The 17,371-nt window shown below is 45.1% G+C and overlaps 1 protein-coding gene across 3 annotated transcripts in view; it reads right to left on the bottom strand.

Moving 5' to 3' along the window:
* RALGAPA2 (Ral GTPase activating protein catalytic subunit alpha 2) overlaps positions 1 to 17,371 on the bottom strand; it is a 294,845-nt gene that overhangs the window by 255,168 nt on the left and 22,306 nt on the right. For all 3 annotated transcript variants that reach the window (XM_070419823.1, XM_070419824.1, XM_070419825.1), the window contains exons 2-3: positions 16,913 to 17,023; positions 13,979 to 14,031 (exon numbers count right to left, since the gene is read on the bottom strand). In XM_070419823.1, coding sequence (XP_070275924.1) covers positions 13,979 to 14,031; positions 16,913 to 17,023 — 164 coding nt within the window. The remainder of the gene's footprint in view (positions 1 to 13,978; positions 14,032 to 16,912; positions 17,024 to 17,371) is intronic.

Below are 17,371 nucleotides of genomic sequence, written 5' to 3'. Positions count from 1 at the left end.
TATTAGCTTGCTTGCCTTACCTTGCCCATTCCTTCCTGAAAAAAAACACAATAAAGGCTCCTACCCTCAGTTCCCCTCTGCCTACTCTACCATGGTGCTTCTCTGTATAGCCCTAACAGGGCATGGCATGCTTCCTGCTACTAGGGAACTGTGAGTAGAATAAACACTTCTTCCTTTACATCAATCATTTTCATGTCTGTGTGTCTTACCAAACCTGGTTACAACAAATCCATGTACTATGAAAATAACCCCTCATCTGCAGAATCCAGAAAGTTCTCAAAGTCAAGTGAATTATTTGAACTTGAAGCCCATTCACCAGGTGCCTAATATTTCTACACCAATCCTCCTTTCCCCTTTGCAGGTAGCCACCTCAAGGGCCACCCCAAGAGTCACATTCAGAATTTTCTGTGACTCAAAAGGTCATTACTAGAACTCTGACATACGTCCATTCTTATAAGTGGACTCTTCAGTTTACCAGGAAATTTAACATATGCTCCATGAGGGCAGGGGGTTCTGTCTTGCCCACTGCCATCACTCCAGCACCTAGAAGTGTGACTGACACATAGTAGGTACTCAATAAAGGTGTATAATAAAGAATAGGTACGTGCTAGTGTAGATGGCCTGTGCAATACAGCTTGAGAAGCAGGAGAATATCAAGACTCCTAAGTGATAGGCATCATGGTATTCTTAGGAGCAAACATAGAATATTGGGAACTAGCTATAGTTATAAGAAATATTAATCGTACTCTGTTAACTGTGATTGCCTTGTTGTGATTAAAGAAAGGACATTCTAACCTGGCTGGGAGTTGTACTCTCCCTTACCCTCAACCTTGGACCTGGCAGTTAATCTTGGAATACAGTCCATTCTCATTCAAGAACTGCCTACTAACATGGAAAGATTAACAACCTTGTTGCCCAAACAATGGAGTCCTACCACAGCCCCTATTTCCTGCTTCCCCGTGTAACCTTGTCCTACCCAAAATAAGCAGCTGGCTTATGGAGGGTTGCAGTGCAGATTTTTGTGGATGACCTGCTGCTCTCCCATAATGCTGGCAGTATTGGAATAAATGATCATATATGATTCAATCCTCTCTTTGTTGAATTGGCTCAAGTAGTGACAGGCAGCACAAGACCCATTCGTTGTCTGGTTTCAGTAGTGAATTAAAGAAATAGGTTCTAGAGTTGGACAGAGGTTATATCTCTTTGTAGCACTTGATACTGGTACAATGTTGGACAAGTCACTTCAAACCACTAAGGTCCTATTCTTCCATCCATAAAAACTGGCAAGACAGAATCTACTTAAGATGGAAGGGATTAAACAGGATGGCCCATGCAAAACATTTACATTCTAGTCAAGATGACAATGTAAATTCATTTTATGGAGTCCCCCACTCCCATTTGAAACACACAGCAATGACAGATAAAATGTTTTCAAAAAAAGAGTAAAATTAGACAGTCATAACCTCAATAAAAAATGTGATTAACATCTCCACGAACCAGCTACAACAGAAACATTAAGCGATATACAGATTTGAAGCCAGGAGCAAAGATAGCTGGAGGTCAACTTCCAAGGGGTACAAATGCTCCCACTGGAGACAAAGGCAACAGAAAGGTCTGCTCACTGCCTGAAACTGCAACTTGAACTGGCCTGGCAGCCTTGACTGCACATCACTTGCTTTATCAGAGCACTGTAATGTCTCCAGTATCTCCCATATCTAAAAACTACTGTTTCCTTTTTCAAAGGTTCCCTTCCAGATTGCCCGACTTACAAAGGCAGACAGCAGGTATCCTTACATGCTCTCTTCTTTCATGCTGTGGACGAAGTGGGGCCACATGCTAAACCTGACAAGCTCAGGGAAGGCCTGCACAGTGGCCTTACAAACTCAGAGACCTACAGTAACCACATTAAGATGGTCTAAAAGTAAAACTTTTTAATTAAAGCAGTTCATGGCAGGTAGTCATGTCCTAAGGCATTATTTTATCCCTAACAGAAGTCAATCTTTCCCTTAATGGAACATGTCAATTGTCTTTTTGCATCTACCATAACATACCTTTAGAATGTCCCTCCGCCCCATCCCCTCAAAGCACAGGCACCAAGTCACCTCATTGTTACTGTGTTCATTTATTGACTGTTAACTATACTGTATTCACCAATGTAAAAGAAGTATGTGTCTATAGTTTTATTTTTTATCGGACCCTAGGTGTTCCCCCCACTCCTTTTTCTTCTCCTGCCTCCCTAATCTATCACCAATGGATTTCATGTAACCCACTTATGTCTTCTCTTTGGATTGTAATGTATAAAATAAGATGCATAACTGCCTTTCTCTGGAGCATTATCTCAATCCACTGAGGTTTTACTTCCCAGCAATTGTCCTCAGTTTGGCTCATAAAAACTCACAAAATTTCTCTACAGGTTTGAATGTTTCTTACACTGGCAATGCCTTCTTAACTTTATGCTTTCTTCCAATCCATTTTTTATTTTGATAAGTATCTTTATACAGTATCCCTTCTGTGATTTAACAGAAAGATTTTCCCAATTATGCACACCTTGATAAGTATTTACTTCCAAATCCTAATAACCCATCTCTTTACACAGCACTAACTTATAGAAAGTAGCAATGAAGTTACTTAATTTTTAGCATTAACGATTCAAAATTACCTTCTAAAGCCAGATACAGAGAGAGAATATAAGGATAAACAAAAATAATGCAGGTTCATTGTTCACTCCCATTTACTAGGCAAATTGAAAATTCTATGAGCTTTGATAATATGTTTGTTCTATTGAAGCATAGTAACCTCCGCCTTGGGTAAAAACTGCTGTTTAAAATTTTAACCCTGATATTCTGGCTTATGTAAACATTTGCTTGCTTAAATAATAGGGAAAATAAGACTACTCCTATTCCAGAGACGCCATAAACTATGCCCCAGACAGAGTTGGTAGTGCTGGCGCCAGGCCAGGCCTTGAGATATGGTCTCACGGCCCTGTCCCAGCAAACAGGACTTTTTCTCAGAAGGTCCGGAAGTCTCATTCCAAATTTGGAAAACAAAGAGCTGAAAAACATATAAATTGAAAAGACTTCCACCATATTGGGCCCCAGAATTTGAGAAGCAAGAGTTCCTCTGGGCCTGCTACAGCTAGCGAAAGCGAAAATGAACAGGACTCCAAATAAATTTGGCTTATTGATTAAGGCGTCTTTTGATTTACAATATAACACTATTATATAGGCAACTAATCCTCTGTAGTTGGTAATGCATCTGTAATAACACCCTCCCTAATCTAGAATTTCTGGACACGAGGAGAAGGTACTGAAACTTCCTCTTTGGGAGGTATAGGACAAGGGTCTCTGATGGGCTATCCTGTTGGAGAACAACTAGGCCTGGGATCGGTGACAGCAAGTGCAATTCTCAAAACATTTCTAGGTTTTGAAGGACATAGGGAAACTAACTTAAAAAATAGTAGGAGACAAAGCAGAAGGGAAGAAGAAAGGTGGCAAAAGGAAAGTGAACCAAAACTTGATCTGTAAGCAACAAGCTCAAGAAAAACAGTGCAGGGTGTCAGAGCTAATAAAATTCCACAGTAGAATCCATAGATGTCTGTGCCTTCCAGATCCCAGTTCCCATCACATGGGAAGTTTGAGAAGCTGAACCTGAGACTCCATTAATAAACCAGGACCCTCAAATGGAGCAACAGTGATCCCAATCAAGAGCACTCCCAGACTTCTGGCAAAAGCAAAGACAAAACCCTCCAGGAAAAAAAAAAGTATTAAAACAGATTACATCTACACTTGATTAAATCTGACTTCAAAATCATATCACAAAACATTCAAAAAAAGAAGTCACTGTGAGAGACAGCAGAAATAAGCAACAAATTTAGACAATTTCAGATATTAGAATGATTAGATACAGACATTTAATTTTGCATGTTAAATGTTTAAGAAAATAAAAGATGTCTGAAAGTGAATAAGGATCAAGAGACTATCAAAAGCAACCAGCCACATATGAATTACAAACCAAAAGAAGTTAAAATAGGAGAAAGAATCACTGAAATTTAAAACTCAATAGAATGTTTAAGCAACAGATTAAACCCAAATGAAGAGAGTTAGTGCACTGGAAAGGAGAACTGAAGAAATTACCCAGAATTCATGACCAGGAGATAGAGCAGTGGTTCTCAACCTTCCTAATGCCGCGACCCTTTAATACAGTTCCTCATGTTGTGGTGACCCCTAATTTCATTGTTACAAATTGAACATAATTAAATCATGGTGATTAATCACAAAAACAATATGTAATTATATATGTGTTTTCCGATGGTCTTAGGCGACCCTTGTGAAAGGGTCGTTCGACCACCAAAGGGGTCGCGACCCACAGGTTGAGAACCGCTGAGATAGAGGGAAGAGAGGATAAAAGCAAGCTTAAGAGACATGGAAGACAGATCAAGAATCTATATTAATAAAAGGAGTTTAGGCCTGGTTTTCCTAAAGCTGAGATGGAAGACAAACCACGGCTCCCTGAAGAGTGTAGTGTTGCTATGAATAAAGTGCTATCTTATGAGTTGCACATCAGTGATGCTTATTTACCTATGGCCTATAATTCCATTGACGAATCAGTACAACCTTGTTTTGCCACATTCTTTGAAGACCAAGCTGATGTGAAGAGGGAAAATGGAAAGGAATTCCTAGAATATCTAGGAAAACGTGGGAATAAAATCTGCCTTCCAGTGTTTAAGAGGCCTGAGATAGAGAATTGGGGAACCAGCATAAGAGCGCTAGAGTGTGCTCTGGAATGGAAGACCAGTTAATCACGCTCCTGGTAGACCTGAAGACCACAGCTTCTGCCAACAAAGAACGTGATGTCTTAGAATTTATGGGAAAGTACCTGAAAGAACAGAAGAGGAGCACAAAAAAACTGCAAACCAAGCTAAAATATTGTAAGGATCAGGCGCAGAAGGAAGAAAAAGCCTGCTTAAGTGTTAAGTAAATAGACCTAACATCTGAAGGCAACTAAGCAAGTCTTCGCACTGTAGTAGGTCCCAAAATCAGCTACATAAGAATCTAGATCTTTATTTGGCGGAAGACTGCTTTCCTTTATTAGTGTGTGTATAAATAAAACTGCTTTTGCATTAAAAAAAAAGAATCTACACTAAAAAAAGAGAAACATGGTAATTAGCGTACGACCGCTACCCTTCCCATTGGCTAATCAGCATATCCTTATGCAAATTAACTGTCAGCCAAGATGGCGGCCAGCAGCCATGCACTGAAGCGAGCAGGGAGGCTTGCTTGCTTCAGTGACTGCGGACTCCAACGTTCCCCACCTAACTTGCCAGCCTCTCAGCTGCAACTCTAAGCAACTATGTACTATGTTGCAAATAAGAAACTAAACAAAACCCCAGAAACCAGCCAGACTGAAAGCCAGCCGGACCGCAACTTTGTATCGATGTTTTCAGCAGCGAGGCCTCAGAGCTAAAGCTGGCCCAGAATAAAAGAAAAAAAAAAAAAGAAAACAAGGAGCATTCGGAGCTTCAGTCACTCGCCAGCCGGAAAACAGCCCTCAGCCCCTCAGCCAGACTGGCCAGGCACCCCACTGGGAACCCCCACCCTGATCCAGGACACCCTTCAGGGCAAACCAGCTGGCCCCTAACCATGCACCAGGCCTCTATTCTATATAGTAAAAGGGTAATATGCCTCCTGGCACCGGGATCAGCAGAGCAGCGAGGCTCCGGGCACTGGGATCAGCGTGACAGGGGGCAGCGCCCAAACCCCCTGATCGCCCTGCGGCTGTGTGACAGGGGGCGGGGCCACAACCTCCCTATCTGCCCTGCTCTGTTCGTGACAGGGGAAGGTGCCCCAACCCCCTGATCAGCCCTGCTCTCTGTCTGATAGGGGGGAGCTCCCCAAACCCCTGATTGCCCTGCGGCTCTGTGTTTGACAGGGTACAGCGCACCAACCCCCTGATCGGCCCTGCTCTGTGTGTGACAGGGTAGAGCCATAACCTCTCCATCGGCCCTGCCCCGAGTGTGACAGTGGCGGCACCCCAACCACCTGATCGGCCCTGCTCTATGGGTGATAGAGGGTGGTGCCCCAACCCCCCTCCATGGGCCTTGCTCTGTGTGTGACAGGATAGAGCCATAACCTCCCCATTGGCCCTGCCCTGAGTGTGACAGGGTGCAGCACCCCAACCCCCTGATCCGCCCTGCTCTGTGTGTGACAGGGGGCGGTGCCCCAACTCCCCTATGGCCCTACTCTGTGAGTGACAGGGGGGAGCTCCCCAACCCCCTGATCGACCCTGCTCTGTGAGTGACGGGGCAGCACCCCAACCCCCTGATCGGCCCTGCTCTGTGAGTGCCAGGGGGTGGCGCCGCAACCTCCCCATCGACCCTGCCTTGAGTGTGACAGGGGGCGGTACCCCAACCCCCCAATCAGCCCTACCCTGAGCGTGACTGAGGGTGGCATCACAACCTCCCGATCCGCCCTGCTCTGTGCATGACGGGGCGGCGCCCCAACTCCCCAATCGGCCCTGCTCTGAGCCTGACCAGGGGCTGCACCTAGGGATTGGACGTGCCCTCTGCCACCCGGGAGCAGGCCTAAGCCAGCAGGTCGTTATCTTCTGAGGGGTCCCAGACTGCGAGAGGGCACAGGACGAGCTGGGGGACCCCACCCCACCCCCTAGAGTGCACAAATTTTTGTGCACCGGGCCTCTAGTCTATATTAATAAAAGGGTAATATGCTAATTAGACTGGGAGACCTTCTGGACGTTCTTCTGGACAAAGCCATGGTGGTGGGGCCAAGGTAGAGGCGGTTAGAGGCCAAGAGGGGAGGGCAGTTGTGGGTGATCAGGCTGGTGGGGGGTGGGGTCGTTGGGGGTAAGCAGACCAGCAGGGGGGCCAGTTGGGGGCAAGCAGGCCATCAATGGGGGTCAGTTGGAGGTGATCAGGACAGCGGGGGGCAGTTTGGAGTGAGCAGGCCAGCAGGGGGGCAGATGGGGGTGAGCAGGCCAGTAGGGAGGGAAGGTGGGGGCGAGCAGGCTGGCATGCAGAGTAGTTAGGGGCAATCAGGCAGGCAGGCAGGCAGGTGAGCGGTTAGGAGCCAGCAGTTCCGGATTGCGAGAGGGATGTCCGACTACCGGTTTAGGCCCAATCCCTGTAAACCGGCAGTAAGACATCCTTCAAGGGGTCCCAGATTGGAGAGGGTGCAGGCCGGGCTAAGGAACATCCCCTCTCCCATGCACGAATTTCGTGCACCAAGCCACTAGTTTTAAATAAGAATCCTAGAAAATATGGCCAGAAAGAATAGAAAAGAGTCAATACTTGAGAATACAGTAGCTGAGAATTTTACAGAAATTACAAAAGACTTAAATTCAGAAATACAGGAAGCACATATGTACCAAGCAAAATAAGAAATCTTCATCTAGTCATTTTGTGGTAAAACTGCAGAACACCAAAGATTAAGAAAAAGACTGTAAGAGAAGCCAGAGAGAAAAGGCATTAAAGGAACAACTGAACTGACAGCAGAGTTTAAAACTGTTACAATGGCAACTAGAAGATTTAATAAAATTACACCTGTAAAGTGTAACACGAATACTTTTACTGCTACTGCTACTGGTACTACTACTAATAATAATGTGTCTACTATCAATAACAACTGTTTGAAGACATTGAAGATTAATCTAGAGTAGATCAAACTGAAGAGATTATGACCCCTAAAAGAAGGATCATGCAAATAACTGGAAACTTCGATAAGAACAAATTCTTAGAAAAATACATAATTTATCAAACCTGAATCAAAAAAAAATAAAAAACTAGAATACTAGCCGAACTGGTTTGGCCCAGTGGATAGAGCATCAGCCTGCGGACTCAAGGGTCCTGGGTTCGATTCCGGTCAAGGGCATGTACCCTGGTTGCGGGCACATCCCCAGTGGGGGGTGTGCAGGAGTCAGCTGATCGATCTCTCTCATCGATGTTTCTAACTCTCTATCCCTCTCCCTTCTTCTCTGTAAAAAATCAATAAAATGTATTTTTTTAAAAAAACTAGAATACTAAAATAATCCTAAAACTATTAAAGAAATTAAATGAGTGGTTAAAGTATTTCCATTAAAACAACAACAACAAAATGCATCAGTTTCACATGGCTTTTCTAGAAAAGACTAAAAACAGGAGAACCAAGATGGCGGCGTAGGGAGCGGACCTGTGTGTGCTGCTCTCTCACAGCATCATTGAAACTATCAACTATGAAGTAAACAACCGCCACTCAGAACCATGGGGAAGTTGGCCCAGTGGGAGATCTACAACTGGAGGAAAAGAAAGAAGCGCAGTGAGACTGAGTGGGAGCTACGGAAGCACCAAAACCAGAGGTACGCAGTCACACGCCACGCGGGCTGCAAATGGATTCTCGGTTTTTTACGAACCCTCGAATCCTCTGGGCTTGCTCGGGGCGGGTCTCTGAGGCCCCAGATCCCACAGGGAGAGGCGGCCACGGCCTTGCAGTGGTTGGAGAGCGAGGGAAGCTCTGACACGTGGCTGCTCGCCGGCACTGAGGGACAAGAAGTCCTGGTGTCCCGGGGAGGCGAGGGGCGCGGAGACGCCGCCATCGCTATTTCCTCCACGCTGGCGACTCCCTGTGACCCCCGCCCTACCCTCAGGGCTGTGCCAGAGGCACAAGAGGGAATGACTGTGCTTTTACAAACTCTCAAATCCACTGAGCTGGTTCGGGCGGGTCTCTGAGGCCCCAGGCCCCAAGGCGAGAGACGGCACGGCCTTCCAGCGGTCAGAAAGCGAGGGAGGCTCTGGCGCTCGGCTGCTCGCTGGCACTGGGGGACACAAAGTCCTGGAGTCCTGGATAGGCAAGGGGCGGCTGAGTCTCCGCCCCGGCGACTCCCTGTGACCCTGCCCTACGCAATTTACATTCCCATCTGGGCTGTGCCAGACTCACAAGTAGAAACGCCTTTGCTTCTGCAAACTTTCAAATCCACTGAGCTGGTTCAGGCGGGATCATGAGGCACCAGACCCTACGGGGAGAGGCAGCACGGCCTTGCAGCCATCAGAAAGCGAGGGAGACTCTGTTGCACAGCTGCTCGCCGGCACTGGGGGACACAAAGCCCTGGCAGAGATTCAAGGGGCCGCGGAGACTCAGCCAGTGCTATTTGCTCCGCCATGGCGACTCCCTGAGTCTCAGCCCTAATCAATTTACATCCCCATCCAAGCTGTGCCAGGTGCACAAAAAAGACCCACCTGCGCTTTTGCAGCCTATCCCAACAAATTGCAGACTTCAACTGCTCGCAGCCATGGGAGACACTCTCAAGAAGCAGACCCAGGAGAATCAGGATGGCGGCATAAGGAAGAGACCTGTGCGTGCTACCTCACACAACAACATCGAAACTACCAAATATCAGACAAACACCTATCATACAGAACCATGGGAAAGTTGGCCCAGTGGAAGCTCTACAACTGGAAGGAGAGAAAGAACATTGAGACTGAGTAGGATGTGGCACCAAGTACAGAGCCCAACCCAACAAACTGCAGATTTCAACTCCTCGCATAGAAAGAAGCGCATTGAGACTGAGTAGGATGTGCAGAGGCACCAAGTACAGAGCCCATCCCAGCAGGCTGCAGATTTCAGCTCCTTGCATCTGGGAGGGACGCAATCGGGGGGCAGAGTCGGGTCCGGGGCCAGCCAGGGCTGGGCCTGACTCGGCCGGCACTGTGGAAGTGCTGTACCAGTAAGCGCACAAACATGCCCACTGGTCCCAGTCTCTTGTGGGGCGCTGGGGGACAGCAGACAGGCAGTCTGTGCACTTGGTGGAGGGCAGGAGTGCTGGATGTTCAACCACCCGGAACGCCTGGAGATTTTGTCTGGTGGGGAGCCGCCGGCAGGGGACAGAGGGCCAAACTTCCTGTTTCCCCGGTAAGGCTGGGATGGCCCCGGTGAGGTCGGGATGGCCCCGGTGAGGTTGAAACGGCCCCGGTGTGGTAGGGACGACCCCGGTGAGGTTGTAACGGCCCCCGTGAGGTAGGGACGACCCTGGTCAGGTCCAAACGGCCCCGGTGTGGTAGGGACAACCCCGGTCAGGTTGAAACGGCCCCAGTGTGGTAGGGACAACCCCGGTGAGGTTGTAACGGCCCCCGTGAGGTAGGGACGACCCTGGTCAGGTCCAAACGGCCCCGGTGTGGTAGGGACAACCCCGGTCAGGTTGAAACGGCCCCCGTGAGGTAGGGACGACCCCGGTCAGGTTGAAACGGCCCCCGTGAGGTAGGGACAACCCCGTTGAGGTTGAAACGGCCCCCGTGAGGTAGGGACGACCCCGGTGAGGTTGAAACGGCCCCGGTGTGGTAGGGACAACCCCGGTCAGGTTGAAACGGCCCCGGTGTGGTAGGGACGACCCCGGTGAGGTTGAAACGGCCCCCGTGAGGTAGGGACGGCCCCGGTCAGGTCGAAACGGCCCCGGTGTGGTAGGGACAACCCCGGTCAGGTTGAAACGGCCCCGGTGTGGTAGGGACGACCCCGGTGAGGTTGAAACGGCCCCCGTGAGGTAGGGACAACCCCGGTGAGGTTGAAACGGCCCCCGTGAGGTAGGGACGACCCCGGTGAGGTTGAAATGGCCCCCGTGAGGTAGGGACGGCCCCGGTGAGGTTGAAACGGCCCTGGTGAGGCTCAGACGGCCCTGGTGAGGTTGAGATTACTCCAGTGAGGTTGGGACAAATAAAGGGGACCAGTATGGACTGATGAACAGGGGTAGATACAGAAGCAGAGCAACATTGAACAGAATGTTAAACTACAGTGGGAAGCCTGGGGAGGGTTGGGGGGGGGATTAAGAGACCAACTGAAGGACTTATATGCATGCATATAAGATTAACCAATGGACACAAGACACGGGGCGGGGGGGCGCGGGGGGTAGGGGCCGGGGGAATGTCAAGGGAGGGAAAAAAGGAGTCATATGTAATACTCTTTGTAATACTTTAAGAAATAAAAATTATTAAAATATTAAAAAAAAAAAAAAAAAGAAAAGACTAAAAACATTCCAGAAACAGACCATTGCAATTTTATACAAACTATTTTACAGAACAAAGAAAGAAGAAATGGCCCTGGCCAGTTCTTCAGTGGTTAGAGCATCCTGGGGAGAGCTCCCCAACCCCCATGCACCAAAGGTCACAGGTTCAATTCCTAGTCAAGGGAACGCACCTAGGTTTCAGGTTGATCCCCGCCCTGGTTGGGGCATGTGTGGGAGGCAACCAATCAATGTGTCTGTCTGAGTGATGTTTCTCTCTCTCTCTCTCTCCCTCTCTCTCTCTCAATCTTGCCTCCCTCCCTTCCACTCTCTCTCTCTAGAAATCAATGGAAAAAATATCCTCGGGTGAGGATTTAAAAACAAGAAGAAATGCTTTACAACAGGCTCTATAACCTTTACCACAGGATCATTCATAAACAATATGAGGAAGGGAGCGTTTAAGCCAACCTCAGTTGTGAACATAGATCTAAAAATGCAAACAAAATATCAGCCTCCCAAAAATTCTGAACTATATTAATCACATTAATATTCATGAAGAAATCATCATATGTTATCACAACAATGCAAGGAAAAAACACTCAAAAACTTCAAAACCCATCTATGATTTTTTTATAAATCTTACCAAACTAGGAATAGAAACAAATGTCCTTAACCTGACAAAGTACCTAACCAAAAATTTACAGAAAACATTATTCTTAATGATGAAATGTTAATGAAACTCTCTTTAAATCAGAAACAGAATGACCACCTTTATCATGTCTATTTACCAATGTACTAAAGAGCCAGTGCAGTAAGACAAACTAACCAGCAAGCTTGTCATTATTCACTGACATTCTATCTACCAAGAAAACAAAACAAAAAATCTATAGACAAAATTTTGGAATTAAAAAATCCTATATATTCATTTAATCCAGTGGGAATGAAATGAATGAACCAGAACTAAATTCAGAAACATGAATAAATCTTTGTGAGAATAAACAAGTAATCTTTTCTGTCAAGAGAGTTTAGGCAGCCGCCATTTTGAAACAGCAAAGATCAACTCCTCCCTTTTTCCTTTATATTAACCAATTGCACAAGAATGTGAGCCTAAACTCTAACCAATAAAGAGTGAGAGACAGATGGCGTGAGTCAGGGATAACCCCCCCTCCCACCCACCCCGGCTCCCTCCCAGGAGACTGCCCGCTCAGTGTGCGTGTCTACCAGACCCTGTGTTGGCTGCACACCCTCCTGCAGGAGTGAGGGTATTTGCCTTGCTGTCTGGCTCCTTTGTGCTCTGCCAGGACCCCTGGTTTGGGGGCTTGCCTTCTTTCTAACATCTTAGAAATAATGTTGAATATAAAAGGCAAGCCAAAGATGATTGTGTACCATATGAGACCATTTTATCACAATCAAAATCAAACAAAACTACACATGCATCGTTTAGGGATACACATTCTTGTGGTAAAATCATTCTTTAAAAAGAAAGGGGCCGAAACCGGTTTGGCTCAGTGGATAGAGCGTCAGCCTGCGGACTGAAGGGTCCCAGGTTCGATTCCGCTCAAGGGCATGTACCTGGGCTGCGGGCACATCCCCAGTAGGAGATGTGCAGGAGGCGGCGGATCGATGTTTCTAACTCTCTCTATCTCTCTCCTTTCCTCTCTGTAAAAAATCAATAAAATATATTTAAAAAAAAAAAAAAAAAAAGAAAGGGAATGAAAAAAATGCATGGAGTGGTTGCCTTTAGGGGAGAGAAAGGATGGGATCAAGGAAGAGCATCTAAACTGGGGGAGGTGAGGGGCTTAAAAGTATGGGCTTGATCATTATGCTTCAAATGTGCATGTTATAAATTCTTTAGTAAATGCATCAGCTATTACATAAGTAACATAATTTATATTAATTAAACAAATGGTAGTCAGTAGATACATATTTTAAGCTGTAGAAGAAATACTATAAATGGAGCAACTTCAAAATAAAGTTGGAGCTGCCACCCCTGAATTGCCTTGCACATCTTACGACTCTGCACAGATTTCATTCACAGAAGGGTTGCCACAGGAAATACAATAACCACCGAATATGAGGTGAATGAATGTCTGTTACTCTGAGGAATGAGTACAGCCCTCAAAGGAGAGAAAGGGGAGCCACAGTTTTGAGCAACAGCCATGAGCTAAGCCCCGGGCTGGAGATTTCCATCTCTGTTTTAGTCCACAAACCCAGAAAGTCCATGGAGAGCCTTCCTCCACTGGCCTCCCTCTCCAGCAAGCTCTGCAGCAAACACACACTAACCTAAGCACAAGTATCTTCAAATCCTGAATAACTTCTAGATAATCAACAATTAACCTGCAGAACCTATACTTTGGTATAATTTGGTTCTGGTATAGTTCACAAGGTATCAATAATCTGGCCGCTTGTTTAATACATTTGGACAAAAAAGCACGTGAGATCAAAAATCAAACCCAAATGCTGCTTCAACTTTGAAGAGAATATATGATGGACACACACGGGCACAGAGACACATACAAAGATTGCTACCTCACTAGTAGTCAGAAAAATATATATTAAAAACAGTGTGTTTTTACATGTCAATTTGCATATATGAAAAAGACAAATCATCTCCAGTGTTGGTTAGGAAATTTACATAAGACTTACATATAAGTTTACATATAAGTTTATATGACCTTTTTAAAAAGCAATTTGGCAATATCAGTATTTAAAATGTGCATACATTTCCATCTAATAATTTCATGTCTAGGTAACCACACAGAAAAATTCTCCCACATGTTTGCAAAAAGAAAAAAAAAATCACAAGAACATTCTTTGCAGCATTGTTTGTAAAAGTGGAAGGAAGGGAGGGAGGAAGGAAGGGTGGGGAGGGAGAGAGGGAAGGAGAGAGGGAGGGGATACACGTCCAACAATTTTATTTGTCTTCAAGCGAAACTGAAGATCTAAAATAACATATTTTCTACAAGAACCTTAAAAGCTAAATGAATTAACAAACACTTACTTCAAAAAGAAAGAGAATAGAGTCCAGCTCCTCCCTTTGTGACTTATTATTCCCTGGAATATATTAAAAAATTAGTTATCATGACAATGTGTACATTTTAGGATATTAAAAACATGTTAAAAGGTATCTTAAAACATTTAAGCATCAACATGCATTTACTTTTTCAAATAATGCCGGGAAGTAGTGCCCGTATTAGGAATGCAGATGGACCACCAAGCCAGACGGCCTGCGCCCACTTCTAGCAAAGCTGATCCTTAAACACAGCTTCCATGTTTTCCAAGTTGTTATCAACCCTTGACAGGTAATTTATTCATTTCTCAGTTAGTTACTTATGAGGTCAAATTATGATAGAATGCACAGTAAAAAACACACAAAGAAATACTTCTAATTTTGTGAAATGAATAGGCATAGAGCAGAAATAACTATAAAAACTCATATATCTCTTTAGGCAACTGCACTGTGCTTTTGATAATAACAATAATAAAAATCATAACAACTACAGCAGTAGTTAACATTTATTGTCCAACCTATGTACCAAGCACTGTGCTAACTGCTTAGCATATACCATCTAACTTTTTCTATAAAGGTCCTGATAATAAATAGTTTAGGCTTTTCAGGCCTCTCTTGCAACCACTCACTCTGCTGTTATAATGCAAAAGCAGCCATAGACAATACATAAATGAATGGGTATGGCTGTGTCCAGTAAATCTTGATTTATAAAAACAAGCAGCAGCTGTACGTTGTGGACCCCTGATCTAACTGAATCCCCACAGTTCTATGTTTTTGTTTGCTTTTTTAAAATCCTCACCCGAGGATATTTCCCATTGATTTTTAGAGAGAGTGAAAGAGAGAGGGAAAGACAGAGAGAAATATCAATGTGAGAGAAACACATTGACTGGTTGCCTCCTGCATGAGCCCCAACCAGGGCCCGGGCCAGGGAGGAGCCTGCAACCAAGGTACGTGCCCTTGACCGGAATTGAACCCGGGATCTTTAGGTCTGCAGGCCGACGCTCTATCCACTGAGCCAAACCAGCTAGGGCCCCACAGCTCTATTAAGTAACACCATTTACTCATTGAATGAGTACTAAAGAATGTCTCTATGTCAGGGCTTATTCCAGGAACTGAGGATACAGAAGTGAACAAAAAAGAACACCCCTAAGGAAGCTTATGAATAAGTAAGACAACCAGTAAGAAAGGCAGATGGGGAGTGCCAAAAAAGGTGGTATGCAATTTTGACTAGTGAAGTCAGGGAACACCTTGCTGATAAGGTGCATCTGAGTAAAGCTATGAAAGAGGTAAGGAGCGAGCCACATGAACATTTGGGGGTAAAAAATTGGGGGGAAATGTTTTCCAAATAGAGGGATTGGACAATGCAAGGTCCTATGGCTGAGCCGGTTTGGAATGGTGAGGAAGAAAGGCCACATGCAGGAGAACTAAGGCAACATGGTCAATAGCTTGCCAACCATAAGCTGATATCAGAGGCATGAGCTAGCCTAAACCAGAAGAACTGTCCAACAGACCCAGAAAATTGTAGGTAAATGACTAGCTGCTATGTTATGGCACTCGATTTAGGGATGGTTTGCTATGCAGCACAAACTAACTAATACATTGTTGAACAGCTATATTTCTCTAAAAGATAGAGAAAGCAAAAGGGGGAGTAGGGAGGGAAGAAGGACCCTTTATAATGGGGTTATTAGGTTGTAGGGTGTTTATTTTAAGATATGAAATTTTAATTTTTTCCTTTGCTATTTTGATTGCACATAATATTACACTATTCTCCTCCACACACCTATGAAAAGAAAGTGAAGTGGAGCAAACCTAGAAAACTAGATTATTTCATATTTGAAATATCTACCAATTTGAGGAAAAATAATTTTAAGTTCAAGATTTATATCAGTTTATAAATCACAGGGTTGGGGGGGGGGAAACAGAGCAATTCATTGAAAAACAAAAATAAATACTTGGTATCTGGGCACATGCCCATGTCTGATGACCTACTAGAACCTGGAGCATTCTGTAAGAGTCTGAGCCATCTGCTATATGTCAGGGACCACCACGGTGCCTCGCCCCAAATTCCTTCCCCTCCATGCTTGACATTTGCCTCTGGTTTTACAGAAGCAATCAGGGCATCTATATACACCTCTCCATGTCCTCTTTATACCTGCCCGTCTCAACCCACTTCCCCCATTACCTTGCACCACCCGCTATCTCCCTTTCCTCAGCCTGCAAACAAGCAAATGCATCCTTTAAAACCTCCCCATGACCAAGCTACTCCTGAGATATAATCCTCTGTCTTCATCAAAAGTGGTATTCTCACCGGTAGCCTTCATGGTCTCACCACCCAGCTACTCATTTCTCTATTCGGATTCTGCTCCCACTATTCTGCTAGAACTTCTCTGTCACTAGTCAGTGACAGCCTCTTCGCTGTGCTATCAGTTCCTAGTCCTGCTGCTACTCACCTTTTTGCAGCTCTTCTCTGGGCATCTGTGACAAAAAAACTTTCCTGGCACCCCTCCCCTCACCCACTACCCCTTTATCTTTCCTCTTTGCCCAATAAAAGAGGAAATTACCCCAAATCCCTGAATGCCATTCTTTCTCTACAACAGCATGGTCGTACCTCTCCTTCCCAAGCTCCAGTCCCTGTGTTTTTACTGCCCAGCAAGAACTTATACCTGGGTGTTCAAAAGGCACTTCACGGATATAAGGAAAAGGGATGCAAGAGTGAGAAGTCAAAGATGTGTTCAGGATGTTGAGTCTAGTTCATGAGCTGTCATTATAGCAGTGGGACCCTGGAGGGTTAGGGATAGGGTCAGGGGAGCCAGGTTTGGGAGGTAAGAGAATGGGTGCAGCTTTCAGCAGTCTGAGTTTGAGATGTAAGAAAACCTGAACATTAAAAAAAAATGTATATAAAAAAAAACTTGTAGAAATGCTTACCTTTTAATTTCAAACTATTTTCCAGTGTTATAAAATTTTCATAGAAGATGAAATATATCTGAGAATAGTTGGTCTCAAAAAACTGCTTGAGTTCACTTGCATCCATATTATCTGAAAAGAAAAAGTTTCCATTTATGACAATAATCTATACAATTATCAGAATTCACACACAAAAAAATCTTCAGAAATGAAAGAAATGTGAAAACTACTTTTAACCCCTTATAAGACAAAACAAGACAAAAACAAAATAGTATTTCCATCCATCTGCATGGGCTTGGGTACCTCCCCCACAGGCTGACCCCTGCAGGAGACTGGGGTCAAGAAGATCAGAGCTGTGCAGGCTCAGTATTTACAGACCAGCTAGAACAAGCATGTCAAACTTGTGGCCCGCAAGGAATATTTTTGCAGCCCAGCCATATAATGGTACGTAAGAAACGTTTTAATAAAAATTTCATAACT

The sequence above is a fragment of the Myotis yumanensis genome, unplaced genomic scaffold, assembly GCF_028538775.1.
Source record: "Myotis yumanensis isolate MYYU_CA2020_CCGP unplaced genomic scaffold, mMyoYum1.0.hap1 SCAF_7, whole genome shotgun sequence".
NCBI classification, from domain to species: Eukaryota; Metazoa; Chordata; class Mammalia; order Chiroptera; family Vespertilionidae; genus Myotis; species Myotis yumanensis.
Note: the sequence above shows the minus strand (reverse complement) of the source record. Positions and strands in the feature narration are given on the sequence as shown.